This window comes from Cyprinodon variegatus, unplaced genomic scaffold (genome assembly GCF_000732505.1).
Source record: "Cyprinodon variegatus isolate N-32 unplaced genomic scaffold, C_variegatus-1.0 Scaffold813, whole genome shotgun sequence".
Taxonomy (NCBI): Eukaryota; Metazoa; Chordata; class Actinopteri; order Cyprinodontiformes; family Cyprinodontidae; genus Cyprinodon; species Cyprinodon variegatus.
In genome coordinates, this window is record NW_015151266.1 from 23,103 (window position 1) to 34,270 (window position 11,168).

The 11,168-nt window shown below is 39.2% G+C and overlaps 1 protein-coding gene across 1 annotated transcript in view; it reads left to right on the plus strand.

Moving 5' to 3' along the window:
• braf (B-Raf proto-oncogene, serine/threonine kinase) overlaps window positions 1–11,168 on the plus strand; it is a 46,629-nt gene that overhangs the window by 23,027 nt on the left and 12,434 nt on the right. Inside the window, exons 7-16 of the mRNA XM_015396683.1 lie at window positions 2,068–2,187; window positions 3,056–3,215; window positions 5,175–5,214; window positions 7,043–7,179; window positions 7,257–7,374; window positions 8,345–8,429; window positions 9,612–9,788; window positions 9,867–9,913; window positions 10,021–10,139; window positions 10,230–10,361. Of these exons, the coding sequence (XP_015252169.1) occupies window positions 2,068–2,187; window positions 3,056–3,215; window positions 5,175–5,214; window positions 7,043–7,179; window positions 7,257–7,374; window positions 8,345–8,429; window positions 9,612–9,788; window positions 9,867–9,913; window positions 10,021–10,139; window positions 10,230–10,361 (1,135 nt within the window). The remainder of the gene's footprint in view (window positions 1–2,067; window positions 2,188–3,055; window positions 3,216–5,174; window positions 5,215–7,042; window positions 7,180–7,256; window positions 7,375–8,344; window positions 8,430–9,611; window positions 9,789–9,866; window positions 9,914–10,020; window positions 10,140–10,229; window positions 10,362–11,168) is intronic.

Genomic DNA, 11,168 nt, shown 5'->3' on the forward strand with positions numbered 1-11,168 from the left:
AAAGGGGGTCTTTGTCTCAGCTGCAACAGTGGGAGGGGGGGGGGTCAACAAAAGGAGGAGGAGGAGAAGGGGGGTTTTGGTGTGTGATTCAGAGCATTAATTTGATCTCATTTGTGGCAATATTTCCCAACATATTGATATCTTTCAGAACTGTCTTCCTCCCATAAAGGCTAGATCTGTGCAGTATAGAATGATTGTTGAGGGATGGCAGGTCTTCATAGATTCCCAGTGGTCTGATGCTCCTTTTATTTTAATATTATTGCTGCTTAGCTCCTTGGGATGTTTAAAGCAGGGAAATCTTTTTGTATCCAAATCCAGCTTTAAACTTCTCCACAGCAGTATGTTGGACCTGCCTGCTGTGTTCTTTGTTCTTCATGAAGCTCTGTGCTTTAAACAGACCTCTGAGTCGATCCCAGAGCAGGAGCATTCATACTGAGACTTGATTCTATGGATCATCATCAGTCCTTTAGGGCAACATTAGATCATTCAGAGATCATCACTGAACTTCTGCAGAGAGTTTGATGCACCGAGATTAAAGAGAAATAAAGGATTCTGTTCCACTTGTCATTGATTTTTCACAAAAAAGAACATTTTATATCTTTGTTTGAAGCCTGAAACGTGGCAAAAGCTCCAAAAGTTTAAGGGAGCAAATAGGCATTGTATATTTTAAATCTATCACCATTTAAACTTTTGTCATTTTTGAAATTACTGTTATTGTTTTTTTGGTCATCAGTAGTTAGTCAATGCATCTGGTGCATCCTCTGTTTCCTTAGCGGATAAACTAGAAAGTCTATATCTGCTTTAGCCAGCTAGCAGGTCAGGATAATCTCTGGATCCAACATGTTCCTTTTCTCCTACCACAATAAAAGCACTTGAACACAACACACCTTTCCTAATCTCATGAAGGCAGCTGAAGTGCCTAGAGGCAAATGTACGAATTAATTGATTTTATATTGTTCATTTGTCACCAAAATGGGATATAAAATGGTTTAAATCAAGAAAGTCACATCAAAGCTTGGTCTGTGCAGCCAGTTTATCAAAAAGCTGCTCCTGAGTGTTTGTTTCCCAGCAGTCCCTCCACGCTGTGTTAAAGTGGGTTTTCCCTCGAACCACTGTGGTAATGCGGTGAGTCACTCAGCCTTTGAACTCTCACCTTTTCTCTGTGGCAACTTTATTAAGGGTCTAAAGCCTGAGTGGTAAACAGCAGCACATACAATATTACACTTCTTTTTTCCATAAGGTTCATTTAATGTAGTTTTTCTCTGAACTATCTTTACAGTTTTTCTTTACATTACAGATTTAGGTCATATTCCAAGCAGCGCTTTCATTTTACATAAAAATAACACTTTCTCCTTGGATTGTCTTCTGATTAAACCAGGCTGGGATTAAGCCAGGCTTAGTAGATTAAGCCAGGCTTAGTAGATTAAACCAGGCTTGGATTAAACCAGTCTTAGGTTCTCATCTCTATAGAAACTGTTTCTTACAGGTATTGTATAAAATATCAATATAACTTTCAACTGATCTGATGATTTAATGACCTAAATAGATGGATTAAAACTATATGTGGCTTATTGTGTTTATATAATTAATTATTCAATTTTAAGGAGGAAAAGGGTTTTTGAATTAAAAAGGTGGTTTATTTTGTCGATTAAATGGTTTTGGATTAAAATGCGATTTATTCAAGTCCCACCATGGATGTAAATATGTTTTTCAATCCTTTAAAAAGATGTTTAATATTTCCCATTTTCTACCAAGGATGAATATTCTTTAGTTTTCTTCCTGTTTTTGGTTTCATACGGTAAAGATTCCCTGTTCTGACCACATGATGGTGTTGTTGTCTCACTTTTACTGGCTGTAAAAGTCTGGCCATGTGTTCCAGGTCTACATCCCTCAGTCTGAGGAAGCGGTTGACTCTCCATCTGAGCAGCCTCTCGGCTCCATTTCTAAACTCAGAATCAGAATCTGACAGAATCAGACATACTTTAATAATCCCAGAGGGAATTATTAAAGATCACATCCTTGTTATCTTTAAAGGAATGATTTGATCCTGATGTGTTTGTTTTGCAGTCTGCTGCTGGTGTCAAAGTTCTTCGAGCATCACCCGATCAGCCAGGAAGAGGTTTCCTCAGAGGGAACCACCCCTGTATCTGAGCTCTGTCCATCGCTACCCCCTTCAGAATCCACTGGGTAAGCGCCTCTTTAACTCAGCTGGATATTTAGGAGTCAGCAAACAGGCTTAAACTGGAAGCGGTGCAATAAAACCTTGATTTTTCTTACTCCAACCATTGGCCTCATTGAACTTGTGTTTTCCTGTAGGTCTAGATCCTGTATTTCTTTACTAGCAGCTTTGTGTTAGTCATTATTTTATTGCAATGCACCAAATATTCTGTCCCTGCCTAGTTTAGGGAGGCAATAAACGTCCCTCAGCCCAATGCTAGGTTCAATTCTATTCAGTTTATTTCTATAGCGCCGATTCACATCATGTCATCTCAAGGCACTTTCCAGTTCACCAGATCATCCAGTCAGATTGATTCAAAGTTTTCTATCTAAGGAAAACCAGCTGATTGCATCGACTCAGCAATCCCTCACACTAAGCATGCTTGCAGCGACAGTGGAGAGGAAAAACTCCCTTTGAACAGGAAGAAACCTCCAGCAGAACCAGGCTCAGTGTGAGCGGCCATCTGCTGAGTTCAAGGAGACAGAAGCAGACATAGAAAAAGAAGCATAGATACAAAAGGCAACTGTAACACACAGCCAGGCAGATGAGCTCTGAGCGAGCTCCCATGTCAGAGCAGGAAGCTATCCAGTTAGTCACAGTCAGAGAAGCAGGACTACACTGGAAAAAAAGGCAAGGCTCCAGCATCTAGAAACAAAGGTGTTGATGGCAGCAGCACAGCTGATATTTCTCTCCAGATTAATTTATTGTGTGTATTATTGTTCATATTTAAATATGGTGGCGATCATGCTTTCCATGCTGGGTGTTGTAGAATAATACATTCCAGATGTGCATGTTAAGCTGCATCAGGGGGAAATGATGGGACTCTTTCTTCCTCAGATCTATATACCACACTACAGTGTCGCCGTCAAAGTCTATCCCCATCCCAACTAGTTTTCGGACGAGTGAGGAGGACCATCGCAACCAGTTTGGCCAGAGAGATCGTTCTTCCTCCGCCCCCAATGTCCATATCAACACCATTGAGCCTGTCAACATCGATGTGAGTCTGCTAGAAAAGCCCAACATTATGAAGGATTTCCAGCTTTCGATGCTATTCAGTGGAGGTGCAGTTTACAGCTTTTTATCTAGATCTAATTGGCCCTATGCAAGAAGCGTTCGTACGAATGAATTGGTTCTTAAATCGTTTATATTGGTGATTTAAGAGAAAATCTCATTCACACAATTTCTCTTATTTCTAATCTTTTATCAGCTACAAACTAATTCTCCAAGTTCTCCAGACTGACATCGTTCCATCAGTCAGCTATTATCCAAACCCAGTTTTTCACTAAATGACCACATTTGTTGTTACTTTGGAGCAATTATCTATTCTATTAAGCTGCAACATTCTATGTTATGCAGCTCTGCAATTTTTAAGGACATTTTATTGGCTGTTAAAGAAACTCTGGGTCACTCCACCTGCAGCTGGCATTGGGAGATCCAGGGTCTCTGGTTTCATTGGAAGTCATTTGGCCCATAGTAAGAACAGTCAGCGACTCTGTGAGACCAAGCTACTATTGATATAACATCTGGAACAGAAAGTTCTGCAGAGCTCCTAACGGTCAGACTTTCCTTCATTTCCCTCCCATGGCCCTGTCCTGGGTTTATCACACTAAATGGGGATGTTTGGGTCTGTCCGACTTTCTGCCTGAATTTCCAATTTGAACTTTTTAATATATTATGAGACGAAGAGATGGCAAACATCTGGATCAAATGTTTTTTTTCTTATGTCATTTTTACTTCTTTAACAGTCCAACCATTTTATTTTCAGCTCTTGTTATTTATTCTCTTAATTTCAATTCAATTTATTTCTATAGCGCCAATTCACAACATGTCATCTCAAGACACTTTACAGTTCACCAGATCATCCAGTCAAATTGATTAAAAGTTTTCTATCTGCATCGACTCATTGACTCTTCAGCAATCCCTCACACTAAGCATGCTTGTAGCGACAGTAGAGAGGAAAAACAGGAAGAAACCTCCAGCAGAACCAGGCTCGGTGTGAGCAGCCACAGTCAGAGAAACAGGACAACACTGGAAAAACAAGCCAAGATACAAAACCTATATAATCAAAGGTGTTAATGGCAGCAGCACAGCTGATATTTCTCTCCAGGCGGTGTCACAGCCAAACATAAAGGACCTGGAAAGTAACTTTACTTTACTAGTCCTCTAATTCTGCTGCTCATCTCTCAGTCAGCAGAAGCTCGATCTGCGAACCTTTAAAGTTTTTTTTTTTCATCTTCTAAGCATTTGTACGAATGAATAGCTGCATGTTCATTCATAGCCTAATATGGAATTAACTGGGTGGTCATTATGCAGATTTACATTTATCATCATTGTGTGGACTGTTGCACAGGTGGACTTTATCAGGTATATGAGGATAATTTCCGAATCATCTATTGGGATTGAGGAGGTTTGTTGAATCTGATGTGGTGCGTTTGTAAAAGCCCATCATTGGAGAAAAATGAATCAGGACCATTATCTGTAAAGCCTGCAAATACTAGCATTGATGGATAACAAGAGGCTTGTTTTTAAAACTGAGTGGATGAATTGATGATGGATGATTGTCCAAAATAAAATCCCTACAAGAGAACCAGTGTAGCTTGTGAAGTGATGAGCATGTTGATTGGCACTGATTATGCAAAAAAAAAAAAAAAAAAAAGAAACATAGAATATCAAATAAACATGTTCTTTAGGAAGTAAAGAACATTACAATTAAAAAACAAATGTTTGAAGCCATAGGATTAAAATTGTTATCCATTCTATGTGTTCAATCTTCCAGGTCATTATTAATAAGAACCTATAAAGCATTATTCTCTTAGAACACGACTGAATCAGCTAGAAAAGTAAGGCTGTTGAATGAACATGATGGCTAAAGATTCACATTAGTCAAACGAAGCTGCTGTGAATCACTCCTTATAATAGAAAGTGTTTTTAGATGTTTTCTGTTCTGTTTTCTCAGGACCTTATTCGGGATCAGGGCTTGCAGAGGTCAGAGGGAGGTAAGAACCAGAGGAAGGAAAGTTCAATGATTGTCTGTTACACACAGAAACTTGAGTATTTTATTTGATTTTTTTAAGCTTCATGCTTTATTAAAACATACAAAAGAGTATTAGGACCAGAGATTTTATTAGATTTTTTTGTGTCAAATATTATAATTTATGCATGTAATGACTTCATTCCAATAATGTGACTTTATCCTCATAATTTTATGATTTTATTCCGATAATGTTGTAACCTATTCTGGTAATGTTACGACTTCATTCTTATAATATTACCACTTTATAATGTTGCAATATTATTTTCATAATACTAGCCTTGCCCTAACAGTTTGTCGTAAAAACACCGTCAGAGATATAAATAGTTCTGGACTATATTATGTGGAGGTCATTGAAATGGTTCAATAGGTTTAGAAATCATAACTCAGTGGTTTCTAACAGTGTCCAAAGAACTTTTATTATCCGTCTCAATAAAGATGGGCTTTGTGGGCTCCGCGTTAGTATACACTGATTTATTTACTTTCTCTATATATGAGGATTATTCTGTAAGTTTGTAAAATGCGCTCTGTAGGTACCAGATCTGCTCGGGGCCCCGCTGCTTCTGATTGTGTCCTCATATGGCAACGCCATTCAGACAGACTGTATTTCCATTATGGGGTCTCAACATTATGGGGTCTCAACATATCATTACCAATATTTGCTATTATTTTATGTTTCTTTGGAAATCGTAAATTGGTTGAATGTGGAAAACAATCATTCGAAAAAGAAAGAGTTCTAAGTCTGAGCTCTGCCATTTAACAAGATGACACAAAAAGACTCAGATCTTCTTTTTATTCTTTTTATTAAGATCTGAGAACAAATAGAAGATCTTGAAAATGACTTTAGTGAAGATTTTAGAGAAAAACAACAGTTATTCTACTTGTAGAAAACAAACAGCTGTTGTTGAGAGGAAGTTGAAAGTAGTCCGGCGTCATTCAGGAGATGGGTATAACCCAAATTGGAAATAGAATAAAATAAAATAATAATAAAAATAATAATAAATAAATAAATAAATAAAAGAAGATAGAAACCTAAATAAATAAAAAAGGGGGATGGCTTTAAGCTTGAAGTTTAATGTGTTTTAACAAGTAATTAAGTTCACCACGAAGTTTAGAAATGGTTTCCAAGTTGAATTAAATTTGAATATAGAGCCTCTCACAGTGTATCTAATCTTTTCTAGTTCTAATGACTGCATAGCCTCTTTATTCCAATGAGCATAAGTCGGACGGGACGCCTCCTTCCATTTGAACAGTATTAACACCCTTGCTATTAAGGTAGGGTATGCCACCACATGTGTCTGAGTGGCAGGTAGATGTCATCGTTCTGCCAGCTAGAACGATGCCAAAGATTGCAGTCAGAGGAAAAGGTTCTAGATGGTATTGGAGGATAGTGGCTAGAGCATCTAATATAGATTTCCAGAAATGGGTGAGTTTCAGGCAGGCCCAGAACAGTCCAGTTCAGGAGAAATCTTAGCCAGTTTCTCTTTAGAGTATTGAAGCGATGAACCACTTTAGATTGAATAACTCTGTGTCTCACGCATATCTGAAGCTCTTCAGCCATTTTTATGTTACATCCCTGAGTCAAACCATGCAGATATGAAGACAAAGACATTCCATAAATAAATTTTCATCTGTCTAGTGAATGTTTAGAGTGTTGGTCAGCTAACAGCTTTAGTAAATGAATGGACACGCTAGGCTAGCATCTCAACACCGTCATCCTCTCAAGCTTTGAACATTTTGCAGAGACTTGTCCTTTTCCAGCGCTCCTCACCCTTTTTTCTGTTCCTCTCCAGGCTCGACCACTGGGCTGTCTGCCACACCTCCAGCATCTCTTCCCGGCTCTCTGACCAACGTTAAAGCCCCACAGAAGTCACCGTGCCAACAAAGGGAGCGGAAATCTTCCTCGTCATCTGAGGATCGTAATAAAATGGTGAGTCTGTTGGAGATGCTCGCATGGCACTGCAGAGAAATTGTGTGATTTTGCTGATCCCGTGTCCTGTGGAACAGAAAACTTTGGGAAGGAGGGACTCCAGTGACGATTGGGAAATTCCCGAGGGTCAGATCACCCTGGGTCAGAGGATAGGCTCCGGGTCCTTTGGAACGGTCTTTAAAGGAAAGTGGCATGGTAAGATCCTACCCCAAGTTTGGGGTTTAACTAGTTTGAAAAAAAAACCAACTGATTATCAGTTGATAAGTGAATGTCAGAGTTCAACCAAAGCACTGAGCAGGATCTGCTCTGCCTTTTGCTCTTCTCTACCTTTGCGTAAATGCGAAAGTTATCTGACTAAAGAAACCAGACACCAAGAGGTGAATATTTGAAAGTATGTCATAAAACATCCAGACTCAGCAGCAGAGGGCGTATCCTTTTTATGAGAATTACGGTCATATTTTTATATTATAAATAAAGTAATAGCCAGTACAGCCACCCAGACGTCTCTGGGTATAAAGTGGTTGTTTGCTTCCTGTTGGAGGAAAAGTCCGGTCAGCAAGGAATAATCAATGGATCATTATTTATACCTAAAACTAATATGTTAAGCTAATATTTAATGAATTCAGCGTTAATCAGTAAAAACATAAAAATCCATCATTTTTGTCGCAATCACTGAGTCTGGGAGCGGCCATTTTTGCCCATATATAGTAACCCCTCTATCCTGAAGTCTAGCGCCATTCGCAGGCATGGATGGACTGGGAATCCAGGGCTGTTGGCCAGCCTCATTCATTACTCAGGTTAATCATCTCGTTATCTCAAGAAATCAATAACCGTTTTCTCCTGATAATGAGATAATTATCCCGTTATCAGGAGAAAACAATGGTTTAACCATGATAATGAGATACTAATTATGATTATTAGGTGTGGGAAGGAGGATTTTAAATTCTCTCCTGGATTTAACAGGAAGCTAAAATTTGAGAAATAAAATCTTTCCTTTTCCTCAGAACTGCTGCAGTGTTTTTGGTTTAGCTTTTAACTGCTTTGCTGTTAAATGACGGCCTTCTCTTGTAATGGATTTTATCTTTAGGAACTGTTTTGATTCTACCATAGCAGCTCATTAGAAGTTATTTACTCTGTGACTGATGCCTCTTCCCTTTCCTCCCAGGTGATGTGGCTGTGAAGATGCTGAACGTCACCGCTCCCACTCCACAGCAGCTTCAGGCCTTTAAAAACGAAGTGGGAGTCCTCAGGTAACTCTGCTCCTTCTGATAAGTCAAATTATTTGGTTAGACGTTGCATTCAAATGCAAAACTAAAAACTATAGTTAAAAATAGGAAATAATCTTCACTTTATCTGTATAACCACAACATTTAAAATAACGTCTTTTTTATTTCAGCGTTTTAAGAGGCTAGAAAAAAGACCTTTCTGTTTTGGGACATATATTAGAGCCAGCTTGGTTTATTAGGGCCAGCTGTGAAGCTGATTTATTGACTGTTAGGCCTTGTCGTTTGAAAAAGCGATCCCATGTAAGAGAAACAGGAAGAGATGGAGGGAAATCAGACGCTTTTTATCTCTTTATGTTTCAATGTATTTTAGGTGCTCTAATATGATGTTGTCGTGTTCAGAGGTTTTGCAGGCATTTTCTAAACTTGGCAATTTTCTGAAATGTACAACTTTTTTCTTTATAATTCCCAGCCCATAAAGATCAATGCTAATAGTTTGGAGATGCTCTGATAATGCTCTAATTTTGGGGCGATATTTCGACTTTTGTTTTTGTAATTTGAGGACTTTTTTTTCTATTCTGCAATTTTTTATTTTTTTTTTACTATGCACAATTTTTAATTTTGCATTGTATTTAGTATTGTTTTTTTTTTTTGTTTCCTGTCTGGTTGCTGGGGTCCTGTTAAAGGTCTAATACTGACACCAAAGACTAATAATGTGGCAGAAAACCTTTAAGCTGGTTAAAATAAAATGTTTTAAATTTTAAACCCAAAGTTTGAGTATGTCTAAGCATTTAGCAGACGTCTGTGACCAAAGCGACTTACAAGGTAGACACAATGTTACAATGAGGAAGGCATTAGCGTGAAGGATCTTCTCTAAGGACCCACCCTGGCAGCCCAGCGGGGACCAACCAGGCCCTCCTGTGTTGAGCTCTAACTCTATAGCTAGCCAGGGGCTAGCCAACAATATCACTGTAATTGTATACACTCTATTGTTTTTGAAGGTAACTAAATATATTGTGATATATATCATGATTATAGCCCAACTATATTGTGGTATTAGATTTTCTTCATATCGCCCAGCCTTCTCACTCACCCAAATAAAAGGTCAACGTGTTAACAAGGCGTCGGATAATCTCACTTCCACAAAAACAACCCACCCCCCCCAAAAAAATGATCCATTTACAGCTTGACTATGTTTTGATTCATCAGGAAAACGCGTCACGTCAACATCCTGCTGTTCATGGGCTACACCACCAAGCCCCAGCTGGCCATTGTGACCCAGTGGTGCGAAGGCTCCAGCCTCTACCACCACCTGCACATCATCGAGACCAAGTTTGAGATGATCAAGCTGATCGACATCGCCCGGCAGACGGCTCAGGGCATGGAGTGAGTACCCCACCCCCCAAATGCACGTGCTCACATTTCACCAGCAGGGTAAACTACATGCATTCTGTCTCCCCTTAGTTACCTGCACGCCAAGTCCATCATTCACAGAGACCTGAAGAGCAACAGTATCCTTGTTAGCTTCCGCTTTACTAATAATCTTTATAGATCTAAAAATACTAAAATATCTGTATTCTTTGGGGGAAGAAACTCTTTCCTTGACGTTGTGTCCAAGATATTTTCCTCCATGAGGATCTGACTGTAAAGATTGGTGACTTTGGTCTAGCCACAGTCAAGTCTCGCTGGAGTGGCTCCCACCAGTTTGAGCAGCTCTCTGGTTCCATACTTTGGATGGTGAGTGTTTGAAATGACCAATGAAGGCATTTTTAGTGGACTCTAGTTTCTGATCAGGTGAAGAATGATGTGTCGGTTTGATATCACCAGGCTCCAGAGGTCATCAGGTTGCAGGACAAGAATCCCTACAGCTTCCAGTCGGATGTGTACGCCTTTGGCATTGTGCTCTATGAGCTCATGTCAGGAGCTCTCCCTTATTCCAACATCAACAACAGAGACCAGGTAACGCTTCATTGCAACTGCAAGAACTGTAAAGGCCACAAAAACTGGATCATCGTTTTTACGGCATTATAAAGGATTGTGTAATAAAACTGTAACCACGTAGTCAATAAGTTTATCTTAGTACTAATGAATCAGGAGAAAGAAACGCTAATTGTTCCTATTTACTTACGTTACAGCATGGAGGGAAACATCGCTAAAACCATCGTAATGTTCAAAGCCATTCCTCCTATGTAACCCCTTAGCTCCCCCCATCCGGCCCCGGGTCGTTTCTATGTCACATTTTGTTCCACGTCGAACAGGAAGCAAATCTGTAAACAAACCCAACATATTGTAGCTCTTTAGAATCTCGACTTGATTATAAGTCAATAAAAACTCAGATAACCGATGATCTGTAATCATATTGGAACTCGTTATTTTCACAACTTGTTTTCTTCTTCAGGCATATCGTGGCATATATGGCGTAATGATTGGGCCATTGGTTTAAGCGTGCAGGCACCAATCTGTGCGCGTGATGGGTCAGGTATTCACAATTTAAACATAAAACGTGCGCACACAAAACCTGTCTGATACACTCTCGACCCACTGTCCTCTCGCTCGGCCCTCTGTCCTCGCGCTCGGCCCACTAAGCTCGGCCCGAATTAATCACACCCAAATAAAGGTGTATATAAATAAACACCTTTATTTGGGTGTGATTAATTATTTCACAGTCCTAATTTATTTATATTTACATACATAATTTTATAATATGAATATTATTGTTATAATAAAATATGAGATACTGACAAAAAAGGAATATTGAATGGCAAC